A 23,708-nucleotide genomic window follows, 5' to 3' on the forward strand; every position below is an offset into this window, starting at 1 on the left:
TACCTATCACGTTTAACTAATTCTCGGAGAAGAAAGAAAGAGAGAGAGAGATTTATAGATAATTCGTAACTATTGCTGTACTTAATCACAGGGGATTAATATCTCAGTAGCAGGATTCAAAGATATTGCCATTTGACACGAGAAATTTATCGCATTGGACAGATCATAGCGATTTATAACGACACGTCAGAAGAATTCATAAAGGTATCCATTTAGAGTTACTTTTCGCCTACGCTAATACGAGGTTAAGATTTTTCGAGTTACTTGGAATTTTTCAGGAGTCGTATTCATTGCGATTAGGATTTTTATGTCAGTTGAGATTTCAATATCAGGCATTACTCTTTAATATGTCTCGCTGAGTGATGTAAAATTTCGAGTTTCCGAACGTCTATTCCTTGTTATACAGGGTGGTCCATTGATCGTGACCGGGCCAAATATCTCACGAAATAAGCGTCAAACGAGAAAACTACAAAAAACGAAACTCGTCAAGCTTGAAGGGGGAAAAACCAGATGGCGCTATGGTTGGCCCGCTAAATGGCGCTGCCATAGGTCAAACGGATATCAAATGCGATTTAAAAAAAAAAGACATTTTTTATTACATATTCGTGTAGCACGTAAAGAAATAAGAATATTTTAGTTGGCACACTTTTTTCGCTTTGCGTTAGAAATCTCTGTAATAGTCACAAACATATGGCTCACAATTTTAGACGGACAGTTGATGACAGGTAGATTTCTTAAATTAAAATAAAGAACGTAGGTACGTTAGAACATTTTCTTTCGGTTGTTCCAATGTGATACATGTACCTTTGTGAACTTATCACTTCTGAGAACGCATGCTGTTACAGCGTGATTAGCTGTAAATACCAGATTAATGCAATAAATGCTCAAAATGATGTCCGTCAACCTTACTGCATTTTTCAGTACGTGTAACGACATTCCTCTCAACAGCGAGTAGTTCGCCTTCCGTAACGTTCCCACATGCATTGACAATGCGCTGACGCATGTTGTCAGGCGTTGTCGGTGGGTCACGATAGCAAATATCCCTCAACTTTCCCCACAGAAAGAAATCCGTGGACGTCAGAACCGGTGAACGTGCGGGCCATGGTATGGTGCTTCGACGACCAATCCACCTGTCATGAAATATGCTATTCAATACCGCTTCAACCGCACGTGAGCTATGTGCCGGCCATCCATCATGTTGAAAGTACATCGTCATTCTGCCATGCAGTGAAACATCTTGCAGTAACATCGGTAGAACATTACGTAGGAAATCAGAATACATTACACCATTTAGATTGCCGTCGATAATATGGGAGGCCAATTATCCTTCCTCCCATAATGCCGCACCATACATTAACCCGCCAAGGTCGCTGATGTTCCACTTGTCGCAGCCATCGTGGATTTTCCGTTGCCCAATAGTGCAAATTATGCCGGTTTACGTTACCGCTGTTGGTGAATGACGCTTCGTCGCTAAATAGAACGCGTGTAAAAAATCTGTCATCGCCCCGTAATTTCTCTTGTGCCCAGTGGCAGAACTGAGCACGACGTTCAAAGTCGTCGCCATGCAATTCATGGTGCATAGAAATATGATACGGGTGCAATCGATGTTGATGTAGCATTCTCAACACCGACGTTTTTGAGATTCCCAATTCTCGCGCAGTTTGTCTGCTACTGATGTGCGGATTAGCCGCGACAGCAGCTAAAACACCTACTTGGGCATCATCATTTGTTGCAAGTTGGTGGTTGACGTTTCACATGTGGCTGAACACTTCCTGTTTCCTTAAATAACTCAACTATCCGGCGAACGGTCCGGACACTTGGATGATGTCGTCCAGAATACCAAGTAGCATACATAGCACACGCCCGTTGGGCATTTTGATCACAATAGCCATACATCAACACGATATCGACCTTTTCCGCAATTGGTAAACGGTACATTTTAACACGGGTAATGTATCACGAAGCAAATACCGTCCGCACTGGCGGAATGTTACGTGATACCAAGTACTTATATGTTTGTGACTATTACAGCGTTATCTATCACAAAGCGAAAAAAGTGGTCCAACTAAGACATTCATATTTCTTTACGTACTACACGAATATATAAATGGGGGTTCCTATATAAAAAAACGCAGTTGATATCCGTTTGACCTATGGCAGCGCCATCTAGCGGGTCAACAATAGCGCCATCTGGTTTCCCTCTTCAAGCTAGACGAGTTTCGTTCTTTGTAGTTTTTTCGTTTGATGCTTATTTCGTGAGATATTTGGCCGGTCACTATCAATGGACCACCCTGTATACTTTCGCAAACGGTACTTAGCCTTATTATTAGTGAAGATAAGTAGAAAATATTTTTCGCTGTGTAGGTATGTGTCGTACCTTGTTCCACTCATTGGACTTCGAATAATGAAATTAAATGATTGTATGACATCATTGGCTGGGATGTCCCAGTCGGGTTCGGCCGCCAAGTGCAAGTCTTATTTGAGTCGTCGCCTCATTGGGCTACTTGCGGCCGATGGTGAGGATAAAATGATGATGGGGACAACACAACACCCAGTCCCCGAGCGGAGAAAACGTCAAACCCAGCCGGGAATCGAACCCGGGTCCAGTGCATGGGAGGCAAGCACGTTGCCACCTTTTTTTTTTTATTTCATTTTCGTTCGTTGCATCTGCTCGGGGCGGACGTCGTAAGACACCCGTTTAAGTTCGTCGTTGATCGGTTAACTCAGTTTTTTTTATTACAAAGGGCAGCTAACCCTCTGACCGAACACACTGAGCTACCATGCCGGCCACCTCGTAAGCAGGCGGACGACTTCGAATAACAATTAGGTTTAAACCCCCTTTGGAGCTCTATCAGACTAGCTGTGCGTACAAGTAACTAACAAAAAATGGTTCAAGTGACTCTGAGCACTAAGGGACTTAACATCTGAGGTCATCAGTCCCCTAGAACTTAGAACGACTTAAACCTAACTAACCTAAGGACATCACACACGTCCATGCCCGAGCCCGAGGCAGGATTCGAACCTGCGACCGTAGCGGTCTCTCGGTTCCACACTGAAGCGCCTAGAACCGCTCGGCCACTGCGGCCGGCAAGTAACTAACATTTAATACAATATAAGTACTGTACGTTTAATCATTTCTGATGTGCTGGACGGTAAGTGTACTCGGATGTTAGCGCAGTAGCAGGAAGTGCCATAGAAAGCACTGTGATGTAAGTGCAGTGACTCACTGTGTCCTTGTATATCCAAAAGTAAAGAGTGCTATGGCTAACACGCTACCACACGTTACTGCTATATTCATGATGTTGCACTGGAACGCTAATCATTTGTATATCCACGCATGTAGTACAGTTTATGCCAGTTTGCTACATACCGTCGTCATGGTGTTGCAGTTTTGACGGCCGGCAGGGAACGTATAGCAGATTTTTTCAAGCGGTCTGCTCTGAGCTAGGCTACGCGATAGATGTCTCCCCAGCCATGACCACACAAATCTGTCAAGCACGGCAAGATTAACTTCCATGCCTTGAAACGCATGACTGAATCCTGCAATCAGCCCAGGTATCATTACCGTCGGAACAAGGTGCACTACACTCGTGAAACACTCCCAAAGATAAAAAGAAAAATAGCGCTGCACGCGGAACTGGCAACAGGTCTTGCTTGACATAGCCAGTGAATGCCAAAGTGGACAGTTAGCTGCGTTCGCAGATGCAAACTGAAATATACAGGAGCTCTGCTTGATGAGACCAGAGGCAAAGAAAAGAAAGACAAGTATAGCACCGTCGGCTGGAAGACCCAGAAGGGTAGTTGCAGCCCGCTAATCAGAAGGGGTGTTCTTTCTCGACACATATTGGCACCTTTCCCCGCAGTGCGTGTAGCTGTTGAGTATGGATGACTGTAAGGCATGTGTGTATATTGTGGTGACACATTTACGTTCTAAGAAGATAAGGTACAGGATGAAATGCGATATTGCGTCGTAGCCTACTCCTCTAGAATAGCATCAAGCGGGGCCGTCGAGCTTATTCTCCCAACGGACGGATCACCACCGACGATGTCACATGCCCACATCCCATGAGACACAATATGCAGATTTATAGTTTAAACCATGGTTTTTTTTTTTTTTTCAAAGAAATTTCCGCACTGGCCGTATGAATGATTTTTATTATATCTGCGACCAGTTTCGCACCACTTATCGGTGCATCCTCAGGCAATATACGCTATTTATGACATAGTAAGGTTGATCATTGCACCGTAGCCATTCCCCAGCATTTACGTCCAATATACACTCCTGGAAATGGAAAAAAGAACACATTGACACCGGTGTGTCAGACCCACCATACTTGCTCCGGGCACTGTGAGAGGGCTGTACAAGCAATGATCACACGCACGGCACAGCGGACACACCAGGAACCGCGGTGTTGGCCGTCGAATGGCGCTAGCTGCGCAGCATTTGTGCACCGCCGCCGTCAGTGTCAGTCAGTTTGCCGTGGCATACGGAGCTCCATCGCAGTCTTTAACACTGGTAGCATGCCGCGACAGCGTGGACGTGAACCGTATGTGCAGCTGACGGACTTTGAGCGAGGGCGTATAGTGGGCATGCGGGAGGCCGGGTGGACGTACCGCCGAATTGCTCAACACGTGGGGCGTGAGGTCTCCACAGTACATCGATGTTGTCGCCAGTGGTCGGCGGAAGGTGCACGTGCCCGTCGACCTGGGACCGGACTGCAGCGACGCACGGATGCACGCCAAGACCGTAGGATCCTACGCAGTGGCGTAGGGGACCGCACGGCCACTTCCCAGTAGATTAGGGACACTGTTGCTCCTGGGGTATCGGCGAGGACCATTCGCAACCGTCTCCATGAAGCTGGGCTACGGTCCCGCACACCGTTAGGCCGTCTTCCGCTCACGCCCCAACATCGTGCAGCCCGCCTCCAGTGGTGTCGCGACAGGAGTGAATGGAGGGACGAATGGAGACGTGTCGTCTTCAGCGATGAGAGTCGCTTCTGCCTTGGTGCCAATGATGGTCGTATGCGTGTTTGGCGCCGTGCAGGTGAGCGCCACAATCAGGACTGCATACGACCGAGGCACACAGGGCCAACACCCGGCATCATGGTGTGGGGAGCGATCTCCTACACTGGCCGTACACCACTGGTGATCGTCGAGGGGACACTGAATAGTGCACGGTACATCCAAACCGTCATCGAACCCATCGTTCTACCATTCCTAGACCGGCAAGGGAACTTGCTGTTCCAACAGGACAATGCACGTCCGCATGTATCCCGTGCCACCCAACGTGCTCTAGAAGGTGTAAGTCAACTACCCTGGCCAGCAAGATCTCCGGATCTGTCCCCCATTGAGCATGTTTGGGACTGGATGAAGCGTCGTCTCACGCGGTCTGCACGTCCAGCACGAACGCTGGTCCAACTGAGGCGCCAGGTGGAAATGGCATGGCAAGCCGTTCCACAGGACTACATCCAGCATCTCTACGATCGTCTCCATGGGAGAATAGCAGCCTGCATTGCTGCGAAAGGTGGATATACACTGTACTAGTGCCGACATTGTGCATGCTCTGTTGCCTGTGTCTATGTGCCTGTGGTTCTGTCAGTGTGATCATGTGATGTATCTGACCCCAGGAATGTGTCAATAAAGTTTCCCCTTCCTGGGACAATGAATTCACGGTGTTCTTATTTCAATTTCCAGGAGTGTACCATCATCTGGTAGTTAAATATATAAAATTCCTTTTTTTTAATTTTTTTAAATGGTGGAAGCGGCAGTGACCGTGCAAATTGAGAGGAGCACATCAGCGACCCAGGCTCAAAAGCGGCCGTAGGTGCGCATTTGCGGGAAACGGGTCACCATATCACCGGTATCCAAAAGAACATGCGGGTGTTACACTTGGAAAGTAAGGGCAACACCCTTAATGTTTTGGAAGAGGTTTTTTTTTCAGAGTTACGAAGAAATCCACTCGCTCCTCACTTAATGCCCAGACCGATCTGAGGCACAAGGGTCTTTTAGAAAATTTTGACTACTTAAACAGGTAACCTTACCCCTATAGCTTACTTGTTAGTAGGTTTTGTGCGTGCTCCGGGCCTTACGCATTCAGAACCACCACATTTATTATTCTTATGGTTTTAACTAACTGCCCATTTTTTATTGGCCACCTAGTGTGATATTAGACTTTTTTTTAAAAAAAATAGACATAAGGAACTGTTTATCAAATGTTCAGTAGCCCACACTCTTCACACCTTGTACGTATCATCCGGCCTCTGGCGATTCTCGCGACATGACGTGAGAGCTTTCAGTGTTTCGGCCAGTCAGTCAGGTCGTGTCCGCTGTCGCGCGGCTCCTCTCACCTTGCACGGTCATTGCCGCTCCCAAAATTTAAAAAAAATTTTAAAAAAGGATTTTTATATTTCAACCAGCGTTTTCACCAAATGACGGCATATTGGACGTGAATGCTGGGGAGTGGCTACAGGGCAATTTTCAACCTTACTACGTTATAAATAGCGTATATTGCCTGAGGATGCACCGATAAGTGGTGCGAAACAAGTCACAGTGCGAAATTTTCTTTGAAAAAATGTCGAAGTTTGGCTGAGGTTGACCGCCCTACAAAACAACATTTTAAACCATGGGTGCAAAGGTTGTGACTAGAAATTTCGCACCAACAGCTTCCCTCTCCTTGCCGGATGAATACACTGAGGTTGGCTCTGAGCACTATGGGACTTAACATTTATGGTCATCAGTCCCCTAGAACTTAGAACTACTTAAACCTAACTAACCTAAGGACAGCACACAACACCCAGCCATCACGAGGCAGAGAAAATCCCTGACCCCGCCGGGAATCGAACCCGGGAACCCGGGCGTGGGAAGCGAGAACGCTACCGCACGACCACGAGATGCGGGCCATACACTGAGGTGACAAGTCATGGGATAGCGATATGTACACATACAGATTGCGGCAGTATTGCGTAGACAAGGTATAAAAGAGCAGTGCATTCCCGGAGGTGTCATTTGCACTCTGGTGATTCATGTGAAGAGGATTCCGACGCGATTATTGCCCCACGACGGGAATTAACAGACTTTTGAACGCGAAATGGTAGTTGGAGCTAGAAGCATGGGATATTCCATTTCGCAAAATTTTTAGGGAATTCAATATTCCGCGATCCACAGTGTCAAGAATGTGCCGAGAATACCACCTTTCTGGCATTATCTCTCACCACGGGCAACGCACTGGCCGATGGCCTACACTTACCGACAGAGAGCAGCGTCGTTTGCGTAGAGTTGTCAGTGCTAATAGACAACCAACAATGCGTGAAACAACTACAAAAATTGATGTGGGACGTACGACGAACGTATCTGTTAGGAGAGTGCCGCAAAATGTGGGAGAATACGACCGACGCGTGTACCTTTGCTAACAGCACGACGTGGTTTGCAGCGCCTCTGCTGGGCTCATGACCATATCGGTTGGATCCTCGACGACTGGAAGACCGTGGCCTGGTCAGATGACTCCCGATTTCAGACGGTAAGAGCTAACTGTAGGGCCTAAGTGTTGCGTAGACCTCACGAAGTCGTGGAACCAAGTTGCCAACAAGGCTCTGGGCAAGCTGGTGAGGGCTACATGATGGTGTGGTCTATGTTTACATGTAATGAGACTGGGTCCTCTGGATGTTCGGCTACTTGAAGACCATTTGCAGCAATTCATGGACGTCATGTTCCTAAACAGAGACGGAATTTTCACTGATTAAAATGCGCCCTCTCCCCTAGCCACTGTTGCTCGCCGTTGGTTTGAAGAACATTCTGGACAGTTCGAGTGGATAATTTGGCCACCCAGACCGCCCGACATGAATGCCATCGAACATTTACGGGACATAACAGAGAGGTCAAATCGTGCACAAAATCCTATACCGACAACACTTCCGCAGCTATGGACGGCTATAGTGGCACCAGGACTCAATTTTTCTGTAGGGACTTCCAGCGACTTGTTGGATCGATGCCACGTCGAGTTGCTGTATTACACCGGGAGAAACGAGGTCCGACACGATTCTTGGAGGTTCTCCATGACTTGTGTCACTTCAGTGTACTTACAGTGAATGTATTTTCCACCGCCGCGCGGGATTAGCCGAGCGGTCTGTGGCGCTGGAGTCATGGACTGTGCGGCTGGTCCCAGCGGAGGTTCGAGTCCTCCCTCGGGCATGTGTGTGTGTGTTTGTCCTTGGGATAATTTAGGTTAAGTAGTGTGTAAGCTTAGGGACTGATAACCTTAGCAGTTAAGTCCTATAAGATTTCACACACATTTGAACATTTTTTTTTAATTTTCCACCACGAGTTTACGAGCTGGCTACTTCCAACTCAAGCTCCACCGCCCAGGGGTGCGGTAGCGATCTGGTGGATTGTGGAGATGGGTGGATGAGAGATGACGGTGAACAGCATACGATATTGTGAGTATAAATTCTGTAAGTGTGTAACACATTAACTGCACCATTTAAGCACACTGGCAGAAGTACAGGTTATGTAAGATGATTACTGACCGCTACAGCAAAAACAGTTGTGGAAAACTTTTCTCAGTTAGATCCAACAGCCAGGGCTCGCTGTTTCCTATAATCTCAGGTCCACATTTGCAACTGTTAAGGTAACCTTCTCGTGAAAGTCGGCATGGCTGTGAACAATTCGTGTGTGTGTGTGTGTGTGTGTGTGTGTGTGTGTGTGTGTGTGTGTGTGTGTGTGTTTGTGAGTGTTTGTGTGTGTTTCTTTGTTTGTTTGTGTGTGTAAAACACCTTCACCAGTAATCTAATGATTGAACCGCAGTACATATTCTACAGCAGAGTGGTCCTAGTGTAGTTATAATATAATTACTAAATACAGCCGTTGATAAAATCCAGCACTAGATTAAACTCTGCTGGGAAAGGTTGTTATAGCAGTCAGCATAAATGAGAAACGAATAACCGTAACAGGGGTAGCTAGAGTGTCCATTATAAATCCCTTGGTGGAAAGAAATGTAACTAATGCCTCTGTAAAGAAGAGTGTTACCCAGCCGCTAGATCTGTTCTGTAGTCTGTTACTATCATTGGCCATGAGGTGCACTTAGGTATAAACTGTGAAAACAACGACGTAGTGGTGGTTACTTACAGAGGACGTCGTTCTGAGGCATCCACTTCTGAGCTCGCACGTTGCGTGGCAGGTGTGGCAGGGCAGCCGGGTCGACCTTCCAGAGGACATTCTGAGGCACCGACGCCAAAGCGTCCAGAATTGCTTTAAACTTCTCCTCTGGCAAATCGTCAGGCTGCACCAGGGAACCGAAGCTGAAGTAGATCACTCCCTGAGGACTATTATCTAGAAAACTCTGCAGATCCTGGAAAGAGTAATGGAAACGAATTAAGCACCAGTTACTGTCGTTGTTGTTGTGACACTGGGGGCAGAAGCTAGTCCTTTACAGCTCTTGACGCTAGTCCATCCTGTGCAAGGCTCCTCAGCACTGTGTAACTATAGCAGCCTCATATTGCTGTCAAGCCCTCGTCACTCTCTACAAATTTTCCTCCCCACACTTCCCTCCATTACAAAACTGACTATTTCTAAGCAGCCGATCCATTATTTTAGTTATATTATGCCATAAATTTCTTTTCTTCCAATTAAAATCAAAACCTCTTCGATAATTAGTTATCCACTCCAGCCAATCTCATCTTCAGCATTCTCGTTTACACCATTTGTCAGTTTCAGGCAGTACTGCAAATACTTATGGAAAAATTTCCTAATACTTAAATTAAATGAGCTTCAATGGACTGGAAATAACAGCCAACCAGATACAAATTACATATTTATTTAACCTTGACCATGATTTCGATAGCTTTGTTGTTGTTGTGGTCTTCAGTCCTGGGACTGGTTTGATGCAGCTCTCCATGCTACCCTATCCTGTGCAAGTTTCTTCATCTCCCAGTACCTACTGCAACCTACATCCTTCTGAATCTGCTTAGTGTATTCATCTCTTGGTCTCTCTCTACGATTTTTACCCTCCACGCTGCCCTCCAATGCTAAATTGGTGATCCCTTGATGCCTCAGAACATGTCCTACCAACCGATCTCTTCTTCTCGTCAAGTTGGGCCGCAGACTCCTCTTCTCCCCAATTCTATTCAATACCTCCTCATTAATTATGTGATATACCCATCTAATCTTCAGCATTCTTCTGTAGCACCACATTTCGAAAGCTTCTATTCTCTTCCTGTCCAAACTATTTATCGTCCATGCTTCACTTCCATACATGGCTACACTCCACACAAAAACTTTCAGAAACGACTTCCCGACACTTAAATCTATACTCGATGTTAACAAATTTCTCTTCTTCAGAAACGCTTTCCTTACCATTGCCAGTCTACATTTTATATCTTCTCTACTTCCACCATCATCAGTTATTTTGCTCCCCAAATAGCAAAACTCCTTTACTACTTTAAGTGTCTCATTTCCTAATCTAATTCCCTCAGCATCACCCGACTTAATTCGACTACATTCCATTATCCTCGTTTTGCTTTTGTTTATGTTCATCTTGTGGTGTCACCGCCAGACACCACACTTGCTAGGTGGTAGCTTTAAATCGGCCGCGGTCCATTAGTACATGTCGGACCCGCGTGTCGCCACTGTCAGTGATCGCAGACCGAGCGCCGCCAGACGGCAGGTCCAGAGAGACTTACTAGCACTCGCCCCAGTTGTACGGACGACTTAGCTAGCGATGCAACACTGACGAAGCCTCGGTTATTTCCAGAGAAGATAGTTACAATAGCCTTCAGCTAAGTCAATGGCTACGACCTAGCAAGGCGCCATCACCAAGTTATATTGAGATGATAATACTGTATCAACAAGACCAATGTTCACCAATTGTGGATTAAAGTTAAGTATTCCAGCAGCTACGTACTTTTCTTTATAGCATTCATTACGTATCCTGTTTCAGACCTCACGCCAGCCTGCGTGAACTTATAGTGTGCATTTCGGCTTCTTCAAACAACACGGTGTTGGCACTTCTGCCGACACTTCACATCTTACATCCTCCTTTCAAGACACTGTCCATTCCGTTCAACTGCTCTTCCAAGTCCTTTGCTGTCTCTGACAGAATCACAGTGTCATCGGCGAACCTCATACTTTTTATTTCTTCTCCATGGGTCTTAATAACTACTCCGAATTTTTCTTTTGTTTCCTTTACTGCTTGCTCAGTATACAGATTGAATAGCATCGGGGACAGGCTACAACCCTGTCTCACTCCCTTCCCAACCAATGCTTCCCTTTCATGCCCCCCGACTCTTATTACTGCCATCTGGTTTCTGTACAAATTGTAAATAGCCTTTCGCTCCCTATGTTTTACCCCTGCCATCTTTAGAATTTGAAAGAGATTATTCCAGTCAACATTGTCAAAAGCTTTCTCTAAGTCTACAAATGCTAGAAACGTAGGTTTGCCTTTCCTTAATCTTTCTTCTTAGATAAGTCGTAAGGTCAGTATTGCCTCACGTGTTCCAATATTTCTACGGAATCCAAACTGATCTTCCCCGATGTCGGCTTCTACCAGTTTTTCCATTCGTCTGGAAAGAATTCGTGTTAGTATTTTGCAGCTGTGACTTATTAAACTGAGAGTCCGGTAATTTTCACATCTGTCAACACCTGCTTTCTTTGGGATTGGAATTATTATATTCTTCTTGAAGTCTGAGGGTATTTCGCCTGTTTCATACATCTTGCTCGCCAGATGGTAGAGTTTTGTCAGGACTGGCCCTCGCAAGGCCGTCAGTAGTTCTAATGGAATGTTGTCTATTCCCGGGGCCTTGTTTCGACTCAGGTCTTTCAGTGCTCTGTCAAACTCTTCACGCAGTATCGTATCTCCCATTTCCTCTTCATCTACTTTCTCTTCCATTTCTATAATATTGTCCTCAAGTACATCGCCCTTGTATAGACCCTCTATATACTCCTTCCATCTTTCTGCTTTCCCTTCTTTGGTTAGAACTGTGTTTCCATCTGAGCTCTTGATATTCATACAAGTGGTTCTCTTTTCTCCAAAGGTCTCTTTAATTTTCCTGTAGGCAGTATCTATCTTACCCCTAGTGAGATAAGCCTCTACATCCTTACATTTGTCCTCTAGCCATCCCTGCTTAGCCATTTTGCACTTCCTGTCGATCTCATTTTTGAGACGTTTGTATTCCTTTTTGCCTGCTTCATTTACTGCATTTTTATACTTTCTCCTTTCATCAATTAAATTCAATATTTCTTCTGTTACCCAAGGAGTTCTACTAGCCCTCGTCCTTTTACCTATTTGATCCTCTGCTGCCTTCACTACTTCATCCCTCAGAGCTACCCATTCTTCTTCTACTGTACTTCTTTCCCCCACTGCTGTCAATTGTTCCCTTACTATCTCCCTGAAACTCTGTACAACCTCCGGTTCTTTCAGTTTATCCAGGTCCCATCTCCTTAAATTCCCACCTTTTTGCAGTTTCTTCAGTTTTAATCTGCAGTTCATAACCAATAGATTGTGATCACAGTCCATATCTGCCCCTGGAAATGTCTTACAATTTAAAACCTGGTTCCTAAATCTCTGTCTTACCATTACATAATCTATCTGATACCTTTTAGTATCTCCGGGATTCTTCTATGTATACAACCTTCTTTTATGATTCTTGAAACAAGTTAAGTTATGCTCTGTGCAAAATTCTACCACACGGCTTTGTCTTTCATTTCTGTCCCCCAATCCATATTCACCTACTATGTTTCCTTCTCTCCCTTTTCCTACACTCGAATTCCAGTCACCCATGACTATTAAATTTTCGTCTCCCTTCACTGTCTGAACAATTTCTTTTATCTCATCATACATTTCATCAATTTCTTCATCATCTGCAGAGCTAGTTGGCATATAAACTTGTACTACTGTAGTAGGCGTGGGCTTCGTGTCTATCGTGGCCACAATAATGCGTTCACTATGCTATTTGTATCACTGAGGCACGCAAGCCTCCCCAAAAACGGCAAGGTCCAGGGTTCATGGGGGGTTCGATAGCTTTAAAACTGTCTTTTTCAAAAGGTATTGTACCTTTTAATAATTGTTACGATATTGTGTATAGAACAGACATGGTATCGTTACAATAAACAAAATTACAGGAAATGTTTACAAATAATTTTAATGAAGCATAGTCACGTAGAATCACATATTATTTATATCCGATGTGGGAGTCGTTGACTGCCTGTCGCATGAGCGGGTCATCCACTAACACACATTTAAAATACATGATTTAAAAGTTGTAGCTCACAACTTTACCGCTCGATGCAGATCTTTGCGCTGTGTTTGTTTTCCTCAAAATTCTATGTTCAGTAACAACACGTCTTTAATTTCGTTGTGTTACAATGTACACTTAGTCATCCACAGTTAGGTGGATCCTCAACATTTTAGTAATGAACCACCTTAGGGTAATCCTTCTCATTTTTATTTTTAGTGTCTTTTATTCATCCTATAACATCATGATTTCTAGATACGAGGTCAGCGCTAGCGCAACGAGTTGTTCACGTGATATTCATTGGACTGTTGCCTGTAAACACGTGTCACGTCAGTACTCTTGAAAGACAGCTGTGCCGGTGACGTGTCTGTTGTTGTTCCCGTGTTGTGATTTACGAAGAGGGAAAAAATGGTTCAAATGGCTCTCAACACTATGGGACTTAACTTCTGAGGTCATCAGTCCCCTAGAACTTAGAACTACTTAAACCTAACTAACCTAAGGTCATAACACACATCCATGCCCGAGGCAGGATTCGAACATGCGACCGTAGCGGTCGCGCGGTTCCAGACTGTAGCGCCTAGAACCACTCGGCCATCCCGGCCGGCGAAGATGGAAAAAAATCGCGATTCGAGCAGTGATTAAGTACTTCGTAAAGAAAGGTATGAAAGCGAAGGACATTCATGCCGATTTCCATAATACACTGGGGGACTTTGTTCCTTCATCTTCAACTGTTGCCGAGTGGACAAATGAATTTAAATTTGGTCGGGAGAGCTTAGATGATGATCCGCGCAGTGGTCGGCCGAGATGTTCACTACTCCAGAAATCGTTGCAAAAGTGCACAAAATGGTCATGGAGGATCGCCGATTGAAAGTCTGGCGGCATACCATCTGACTTTCGGAAAAGCATCATCCACACAATTCCGAAGACGGCAAGAGCTGACAAGTGCGAGAATTATCGCACAATCAGCTTAACAGCTCATGCATCGAAGCTGCATACAAGAATAATATACAGAAGAATGGAAAAGAAAATTGAGAATGCGCTAGGTGACGATCAGTTTGGCTTTAGGAAAAGTAAAGGGACGAGAGAGGCAATTCTGACGTTACGGCTAATAATGGAAGCACGGCTAAAGAAAAATCAAGACACTTTCATAGGATTTGTCGACCTGGAAAAAGCGTTCGACAATATAAAATGGTGCAAGCTGTTCGAGATTCTGAAAAAGTAGGGGTAAGCTATAGGGAGAGACGGGTCATATACAATATGTACAACAACCAAGAGGGAATAATAAGAGTGGACGATGAAGAACGAAGTGCTCGTATTAAGAAGGGTGTAAGACAAGGCTGTAGCCTTTCGCCCCTACTCTTCAATCTGAACATCGAGGAAGCAATGATGGAAATAAAAGAAAGGTTCAGGAGTGGAATTAAAATACAAGGTGAAAGGATATCAATGATACGATTCGCTGATGACATTGCTATCCTGAGTGAAAGGGAAGAAGAATTAAATGATCTGCTGAACGGAATGAACAGTCTAATGAGTACACAGTATGGTTTGAGAGTAAATCGGAGAAAGACGAAGGTAATGAGAAGTAGTAGAAATGAGAACAGCGAGAAACTTAACATCAGGATTGATGGTCACGAAGTCAATGAAGTTGAGGAATTCTGCTACCTAGGCAGTAAAATAACCAATGACGGACGGAGCAAGGAGGATATCAAAGCAGACTCGCTATGGCAAAAAAGGCATTTCTGGCCAAGAGAAGTATACTAATATCAAATACTGGCCTTAATTTGAGGAAGAAATTTCTGAGGATGTACGTCTGGAGTACAGCATTGTATGGTAGTGAAACATGGACTGTGGGAAAACCGGAACAGAAGAGAATCGAAGCATTTGAGATGTGGTGCTATAGACGAATGTTAAAAATTAGGTGGACTGATAAGGTAAGGAATGAGGAGGTTCTACGCAGAGTCGGAGAGGAAAGGGATATGTGGAAAACACTGATAAGGAGAAGGGACAGGATGATAGGACATCTGCTAAGACGTGAGGGAATGACTTCCATGTTACTAGAGGGAGCTGTAGAGGGCAAAAACTGTAGAGGAAGACAGAGATTGGAATACGTCAAGCAAATAATTGAGGACGTAGGTTGCAAGTGCTACTCTGAGATGAAGAGGTTAGCACAGGAAAGGAATTTGTGGCGGGCCACATCAAACCAGTCAGTAGACTGATGACCAAAAAAAAAAAAAAATTTCTTACGCGCAATATATGTTGGCGGTACTACAATCGTTCCGCACTCGGCTTCAGATGCTGATTCTCTAAATATGCTCAAGAGTGTTCCTCGAAAACAACGTCGTATTCACTGCAGGGATCACCATTTGAGTTCCCAGAGCCTTTCCGTAATACTTTAGAATAACCAGTCCTATATGCAGTCCCCTTACTATATCAATCACACTTCCCCAGAATTCTCCCAACAAACCGAAGTCGACCATTTGCCTTCCGTACCACAGTTTTCACATGCTCGTTCCATCTCATATCGCTCGGCAACGTTACGCTCAGATATTTAAATGACGTGACTGTGTCAAGCAGGCCACTACTGATGCTGTATTCGAAAACTACGGGGTTTGTTTTCCCTATTCATCCACGTTAACTTTCATTTTTCTTACATTCTGAGCTATCTGCCATTGATCACATTAACTAGAATTTTTTTCTAAGTCGTCTTGTATCCTCCTATGGCCACTCAACTCCGGCACCTTACTGTACATCACAGCATCATCAGTAAACAACCTCAGATTGCTGCCCACCCTGTCCGCCACATCATTTATGTATACAGAGAACAACAGCGGTCCTATCACACTTTCCTGGGAACTCCTGACGATACCCTTGTCTCTGATGAACACTCTCCATCGACGACAACACACTAGGCTCTATTCCTTAAGAAGTCATCGAGACTCTCACACATCTAGGAACCTATTCCGTATACTCTTAATTTCGTTAAATGTGTGTGAAATCATATGGGACTTAACTACTAAGGTCATCAGGCCCTAAGCTTACACACTACTTAACCTAAATTATCCTAAGGACAAACACACACACACATGCCGGAGGGAGGACTCGAACCTCCGCCGGGACCAGCCGCACAGTCCATGACTGCAGTACTTTCGTTAACAGTTTGCGACGGGAACCGTGTCAAATGCTTTCCTGAAATCTAGACTTATGGAATATTCCTGTTGTCCTTAATCCATAGATCACAGTATATCATCTCAGGAGAGCGCAAACTAATTTTCACACGGGCGATGGTTTCGAAAACCGTCCTGTTTCGTGGGCATAAGCTTCTCGGAATCAAGAAAATTTGTTATATTCGGACTGAGAATATGTTCAAGAATTCTGCAGCAAGCCGATGTTAGGTATATTGGTCAGTAATTTTACAGGTCCGTTCTTCCACCCTTCTTAAATACACCGGTCACATGCGCTTTTTTCCAGTCGCTTGGAACTTAACGCTGGGCGAGAGGTTCAGGTTAAGAGGGGGGAGGGGGTAACGGGCCAACACAATAGAGTACTCTCTGTAATACCGAAATGAGATTGCATCCTGACCTGGCCACTTATTTGTTTTTAACAATTTCAGTAGTTTCTTTACGCCAGGGCTGGTTGTTACTATGTCGTCCATAAGGGACTTTATTTGATTGTCAAACGACGTTACGTTTGTACGAGACTCCCAGGTGAACGAATTCTTAAACGCGAAATCTTAAACTTCGCATTTCGTTTTGCTACCTTCAACTGCCATACCAGACTGGTCAACGAGTGACTTGATGAAATCCTTAGACCCGCTTAGCGATTTTACATAGGACCAGAATGTTCTCGGGCTCACTGCCAGACGTTTTGCTAAGATATGACCATGGTAGTTGTTGTATGCTTCGCGCATAAATTTTCTCACGGACGCACAAATCTCTAATAACTTTTGCCTGATGTCATTTCCGCGTTCTCTTTTGAACCGAGGGTCTAATACCTTACGCTCTCTCAGCATTTTCCAAATATCTTTGTTAATCCGCAGTGGGTCTTTTCCATTCTTTACTCATTTACTAGGCACATAACTCTCCGGACCACGATTTAGAATCTGCTTCAACTTTGCTCCATCTTTCTGGAACTAAATGTTATTTCGCTGTATAAGTCAGATGTTAACAACAGCATATTTGCTTTTCTAGCAGGAACACTCGCCTACCCTTCTTGACTGATTTCTTAACTTACGCAACCATAGTTGCTATAATGACGTCATTGTAGGTAATTCCAGTTTCTATACAGACGTTGTCAACAAGGTCGGCCTGTTTTTGGCTACAAGGTCTAAGAGAGTTTCATTGCGTTTAGGCTCCCGAAATAGATGCTAGATGCTCAAGACAAGTTTTCAAAAAACTTGTTCAAAAGTACTTCGCGTGACTGCGTGTCTGTATCCCCTGCAATATTTCCATAATGTTCCCAATCTACACTGAAGCGCTAAAGAAACTGGTATAGACGTGCGCATTCAAATACAGAGATATGTAAACAGACAGAATACGACGCTGCCGTCGGCAACCCCTATATAACACAACAAGTGTCTGGCGCAGTTGCTAAATCTGCTATTGCTGCTACAATGGCAGGTTATCAAGATTAAAGTGAGTTTGAACGCCGTGTTATAGTCGGCGCACGAGCGATGGGACACAGCATCTGCGAGGTAGTGATGAAGTGGGGATTTTCCCGTACGACCATTTCACGAGTGTACTGTGAATATCAAGAATCCGGTAAAACATCAAATCTCCAACATAGCTGTGGCCGGAAAAACATCCTGAAGAGAATCGTTCAACGTGACTGAAGTGCAGCCCTTCCGTAAATTGCTGCACACTTCAATGATGATCCACTAACAAGTGTCAGCGTGCGAACCATTTATCGAAACATCACCGATATGGGCTTTCGGAGCCGAAGGCCCAGTCGTGTACCCTTGATGACTGCACGACACAAACCTTTACGCCTCGCCTGAGTCCGTCGACGCCGACATTGGACTGTTGATGACTGGAAACATGTTGCCTGGTCGGACGAGTCTCGTTTCAAATTGAAGAGAACGGATGGACGTGTGCGGGTTTGGAGACAACCTCATGAACCCATGGAGCATGCATGTCAGTAATGGACTGTTCAAGCTGATGGAGGCTCTGTAATGGTGTGCATCTGGAGTGATATGGGACCCCTGATACGTGTAGATATGACCATGACAGGTGACTTGTACGTAATCAACCTGTCTGATCACCTGCATCCATTCATGTCCATTGTGCATTCCGACGGACTTGGGCAATTCCCGCAGGACAATGCGACACCCCACTAGTTCAGAATTGCTACAGAGTGGCTCCAGGAACACTATTCTGAGTTTAAACACTTCCACTGGCCACCAAACTCCCCAGACATGAACATTATTGAGCATATCTGGGATGCCTAACAACGTACTGTTCATGAGAGATCTCCACCCCATCTTACTGTCACGGATTTATGGACAGCGCTGCAGGATTCATGAAGTCAGTTCCCTCCAGCACTACTTCTGACCTTAGTCGAGTCCATACCACTTCGTGTTGCGGCACTTCTGCGTGCTCGCGAGGGCCCTACGCGATATTAGACAGGTGTGCCAGTTTCTTTGGCTCTTCAGTGTATACCTATACTCGGTAGATTGTTGTTGCCTCCAACTTGTATTGCATGATCTTGGTAGTTACGTGGTACTGAACGTAGACGTTCTTTGAATGACTGTAGAACTGTCGCAGCGGAATCGGGTGGCTTCACTGTCGCACTCAACTTCGATCTCAATAGACACAATAATTTTGTTAACTGTAATGAACACTCCTCCTCCAGTGGGGTGTATCTGTCTTTCTGATGTACGTTTCATGACTCGCTAAACACTCCAGAGCTTTCCAATTCGGGTTTTAGCCAGCTCTCTGTCCCAAGAATAATTTGAGTGTAAGAACTTTTCTGGAGGGCAGTAAATTCGCGAACCTTGTTAAGAATACGTCGACAATTCACAAACGAAATTTTGATAGTCGGAATTTCTTTACTCTGAAAGCGATGTAACTTCTCTTTCTGCGCATCGACTGGCGAGTGTTCGTCAGAGTACGTCAAACTACCGCCTGGCCTAAAAAGCCGTCGTGTGCACGCCACAGGTACTCCATTACCCGAGTAGCTGCTTCCCTTGTGTAGTGTACCTATGACCTATCAAGGGGAACCCTACAGATCCCCACCCGATAGCGCATGTCTAGAAATCGGGTGCCAAGACTGTCACAGAGTCGACGAAGCCTTTGCTTGAGGCCCTCCACCCGGTTCCAAACCAAAGGACCCCGACAACTCTGATAACAATGCTGTAAACAGCGAGCTCTGCTTGTACCGTGCGCGCGGCGCCAGCAGCCTTCACCTCCTCCGGCAGCCGCTTGTATGAACTGCGCGTCGCCTCAGCACCCATGCAAAGTGCGTCGTTAGTGGCGAAGTGAGCCACAGCTTTCAAACGACTGCACTCTCCACCCTCGATAGCCGCAGGCAAGACCGCCTCCGCATCTCGGATGAAGCCACCCCCCCCCCCCCCAATCCCCCCTCCCCACGCCTCTGGTCTTCCGCTTCTGAACGCTATCTTCTTAAAGGGCTCCATATGCGCTTAACGTTGTTGCTATCGATAAGTAGCAGACCCCTACCCCTGTGCGCTTTCTCAGAACCTTCTGAACGAACAGTGACCTGTCCATTCACAGAGTGAATAAGCGAGCCTCCACACTGGCCCTTCACTTCGAGCAAGGCGGCAGCGTTACCACCCGCCACTCACCCTCCTGTGAGCGTGGGTTCACTAGGAGGTGCCTCGGCAGCAGATACCGTGGGCGAAACAAACGCTGCGTTGTCCCATGCGACGCGCCGGATTCTCCGCCACCGCTACACGCCGAGGCAGCAAACTGAGGGCGACTGGCAGCAATCAGAAGCGCATTCAGCTGTTCGCGAACTGCGTCCAGCTCCTCGTGCGTCCGCACAAAGAATGCACGCATCCTCCTCATCGTAGCAAGACTACCAGAAGAAGTAAACCATAAAGGCAGACAGAAACAAAGTATGCAACTTGCTGCTCGCCTGATGTGTCGCCAGTGGACGCTGATGCCTTAATGAGCTATGTATCTTGCTGAACGAACAGACGCTAGTCTTCAAATCAAAACAAATGAGCTATTGCCGGCCGGTGTGGCCGTGCGGTTCTAAGCGCGTCAGTTTGGAACCGCGTGACCGCTACGGTCGCAGGTTCGAATCCTGCCTCGGGCATGGATGTGTGTGATGTCCTTAGGTTAGTTAGGTTTAAGTAGTTCTAAGTTCTAGGGGACTGATGACCTCAGTAGTTAAGTCCCATAGTGCTCAGAGCCATTTGAACCAAATGAGCTATTACTGCTCTATAGACTGAATGAATTTACACTTGTAAAACACGAGATTAATCTTCTTAAATAGAAAAACACGCAACAAATTTAAGAAAAAAATAGATATGTAACTTGCCGCTCTGGAGATGTGTATCAGCAGACAGCTGGGACCTGACTGAGGACAATCTTCTCATAGAATTATTTCTGTCTTCTTCATTTCTGTACAACTACTGCAATCAGCATCCACTCAGACCTGCTTACTCCGTTCGAGGTTTGGTCTCCGTCTACAATTTTCACCCCCGATACTTCACTACCAAACAGAACTCACATGATGCCTCAGTATGTGTCGTGTCCTGCCAACCGAGTCCTTCTTTTGGACACTCTGTCCCATAAATTTCTTTTCTTCCCAGTTCCAATCAGCACGTCCGTATTTGTTGTTCGATGTTGTTGTTGTTGTTGTGGTCTTCAGTCCTGAGACTGGTTTGATGCAGCTCTTCATGCTACTCTATCCTGTGCAAGCTTCTACATCTCCCAGTACCTACTACAGCCTACATCCTTCTGAATCTGCTTAGTGTATTCATCTCTTGGTCTCCCTCTACGATTTTTACCCTCCACGCTGCCCTCCAATACTAAATTGGTGATCCCTCCATGTCTCAGAACATGTCATACCAACCGATCCCTTCTTCTAGTCAAGTTGTGCCACAAGCTCCTCTTCTCCCCAATCCTATTCAATACCTCCTCATTAGTTACGTGATCTACCCACCTTATCTTCAGCATTCTTCTGTAGCACCACATTTCGAAAGCTTCTATTCTCTTCTTGTCTAAGCTATTTATCGTCCACGTTTCACTCCCATACATGGCTGCACTCCATACAAACACTTTCAGAAACGACCTCCTGACATTTAAATCTATACTCGATGTTAACAAATTTTTCTTCTTCAGAAACGCATTCCTTGCCATTGCCAGTCTACATTTTATATCCTCTCTACTTCGACCATCATCAGTTATTTTGCTCCCCAAATAGCAAAACTCCTTTACTACTTTAAGTGTCTCATTTCCTAATCTAATTCCCTCAGCATCACCCGACTTAATTCGACTACATTCCATTGTCCTCGTTTTGCTTTTGTTGATGTTCATCTTATATCCTCCTTTCAAGACACCATCAATTCCGTTCAACTGCTCTTCCAAGTCCTTTGCTGTCTCTGACAGAATTACAATGTCATCGGTGAACCTCAAAGTTTTATTTCTTCTCCATGGATTTTAATACCTACTCCAAACTTTTCTTTTGTTTCCTTTATTGCTTGCTCAATATACAGATTGAATAACATCGGGGAGAGGCTACAACGCTGTCTCACTCCCTTCCCAACCACTGCTTCACTTATAACTGCCATCTGCTTTCTGTACAAATTGTAAATAGCTTTTCGCTCTTTGTATTTTACCCCTGCCACCTTCAGAATTTGAAAGAGAGCATTCCAATCAACATTGTCAAAAGCTTTCTCTAAGTCTACAAATGCTAGAAACGTAGGTGTGCCTTTCCTTAATCTTTCTTCTAAGATAAGTCGTAAGGTCAGTATTGCCTCACGTGTTCCAACATTTCTACGGAATCCAAACTGATCTTCCCCGAGGTCGGCTTCTATCAGTTTTTCCATTCGTCTGTAAAGAATTCGCGTTAGTATTTTGCACCTGTGACTTGTTACACTGATGGTTCGGTAATTTTCACATCTGTCAACACCTGCTTTCTTTGGGATTGGAATTATTATATTCTTCTTGAAGTCTGAGGGTATTTCGCCTGTCTCATACATCTTGCTCACCAGATGGTAGAGTTGTCAGGACTGGCTCTCCCAAGGCTGTTAGTAGTTCTAATGGAATGTTGTCTACTCCGGGGGACTTGTTTCGACTCAGGTCTTTCAGTGCTCTGTCAAACTCTTCACGTAATATCATATCTCCCATTTCATCTTCATCTACATCCTCTTCCATTTCCATAATATTGTCCTCAAGTACATCACCCTAGTATAGACCCTCTATACGTATACTCCTTCCACCTTTCTGCTTTCCCTTCTTTGCTTAGAACTGGGTTTCCATCAAAGATCTTGATGTTCATGCAAGTGGTTCTCCTTTCTCCAAAGGTCTCTTTAATTTTCCTGTAGGCAGTATCTACATCCTTACATTTGCCCTCTAGCCATCCCTGCTTAGCCATTTTGCACTTCCTGTCGATCTCATTTTTCAGACGTTTGTATTCCTTTTTGGCTGCTTCATTTACTGCATTTTTATATTTTCTCCTTTCATCAATTAAATTCAATATTTCTTCTGTTACCCAAGGGTTTCTACTAGCCCTCGTCTTTTTACCTATTTGATCCTCTGCTGCCTTCACTATTTCATCCCTCAAAGCTACCCATTTTTCTTCTACTGTATTTCTTTCCCCCATTTCTGTCAGTTGTTCCTTTATGCTCTCCCTGAAACTCTGTACAACCTCTCGTTTAGTCAGTTTATCCAGGTCCCATCTCCTTAAATTCCCACCTTTTTGCAATTTCTTCAGTTTTAATCTACCGCTCATAACAAATAGATTATGGTCAGAGTCCACACCTGCCCCTGGAAATGTCTTACAATTTAAAACCTGGTTCCTAAATCTCTGTCTTACCATTATATTATCTATCTGATACCTACTAGTATCTCTAGGGTTCTTCCATGTATACAACCTTCTTTCATGATTCTTAAACCAAGTGTTTGCTATCATTAAGTTATGCTCTGCGCAGAATTCTACCAGGCGGCTTCCTCTTTTATTTCTTAGCCCCAAGCCATATTCACCTACTATATTTCCTTCTCTCCCTTTTCCTACTCTCGAATTCCAGTCACTCATCACTATTAAATTTTCGTCTCCCTTCACTACCTGAATAATTTCTTTTATCTCATCATACATTTCATCAATTTCTTCGTCGTCTGCAGAGCTAGTTGGCATATAAACTTGTACTACTGTAGTAGGTGTGGGCTTCGTGTCTATCTTGGCCACAATAATTCGTTCACTATGCTGTTTGTGGTAGCTTACCCGCACTCCTATTTTTTTATTCATTATTAAACCTACTCCTGCAGTACCCCTATTTGATTTTGTATTTATAACCCTGTA

The 23,708-nt window shown here is 44.9% G+C and overlaps 1 protein-coding gene across 1 annotated transcript in view; it reads right to left on the reverse strand.

Annotated features, from left to right (window-relative positions):
* Positions 1-23,708, reverse strand: part of LOC124616540 (UDP-glucosyltransferase 2-like) — a 124,668-nt gene that overhangs the window by 25,092 nt on the left and 75,868 nt on the right. Inside the window, exon 6 of the mRNA XM_047144858.1 lies at positions 9,121-9,343. Within this exon, the coding sequence (XP_047000814.1) occupies positions 9,121-9,343 (223 nt within the window). The remainder of the gene's footprint in view (positions 1-9,120; positions 9,344-23,708) is intronic.

The sequence above is a fragment of the Schistocerca americana genome, chromosome 5 (genome assembly GCF_021461395.2).
Source record: "Schistocerca americana isolate TAMUIC-IGC-003095 chromosome 5, iqSchAmer2.1, whole genome shotgun sequence".
Taxonomy (NCBI): domain Eukaryota; kingdom Metazoa; phylum Arthropoda; class Insecta; order Orthoptera; family Acrididae; genus Schistocerca; species Schistocerca americana.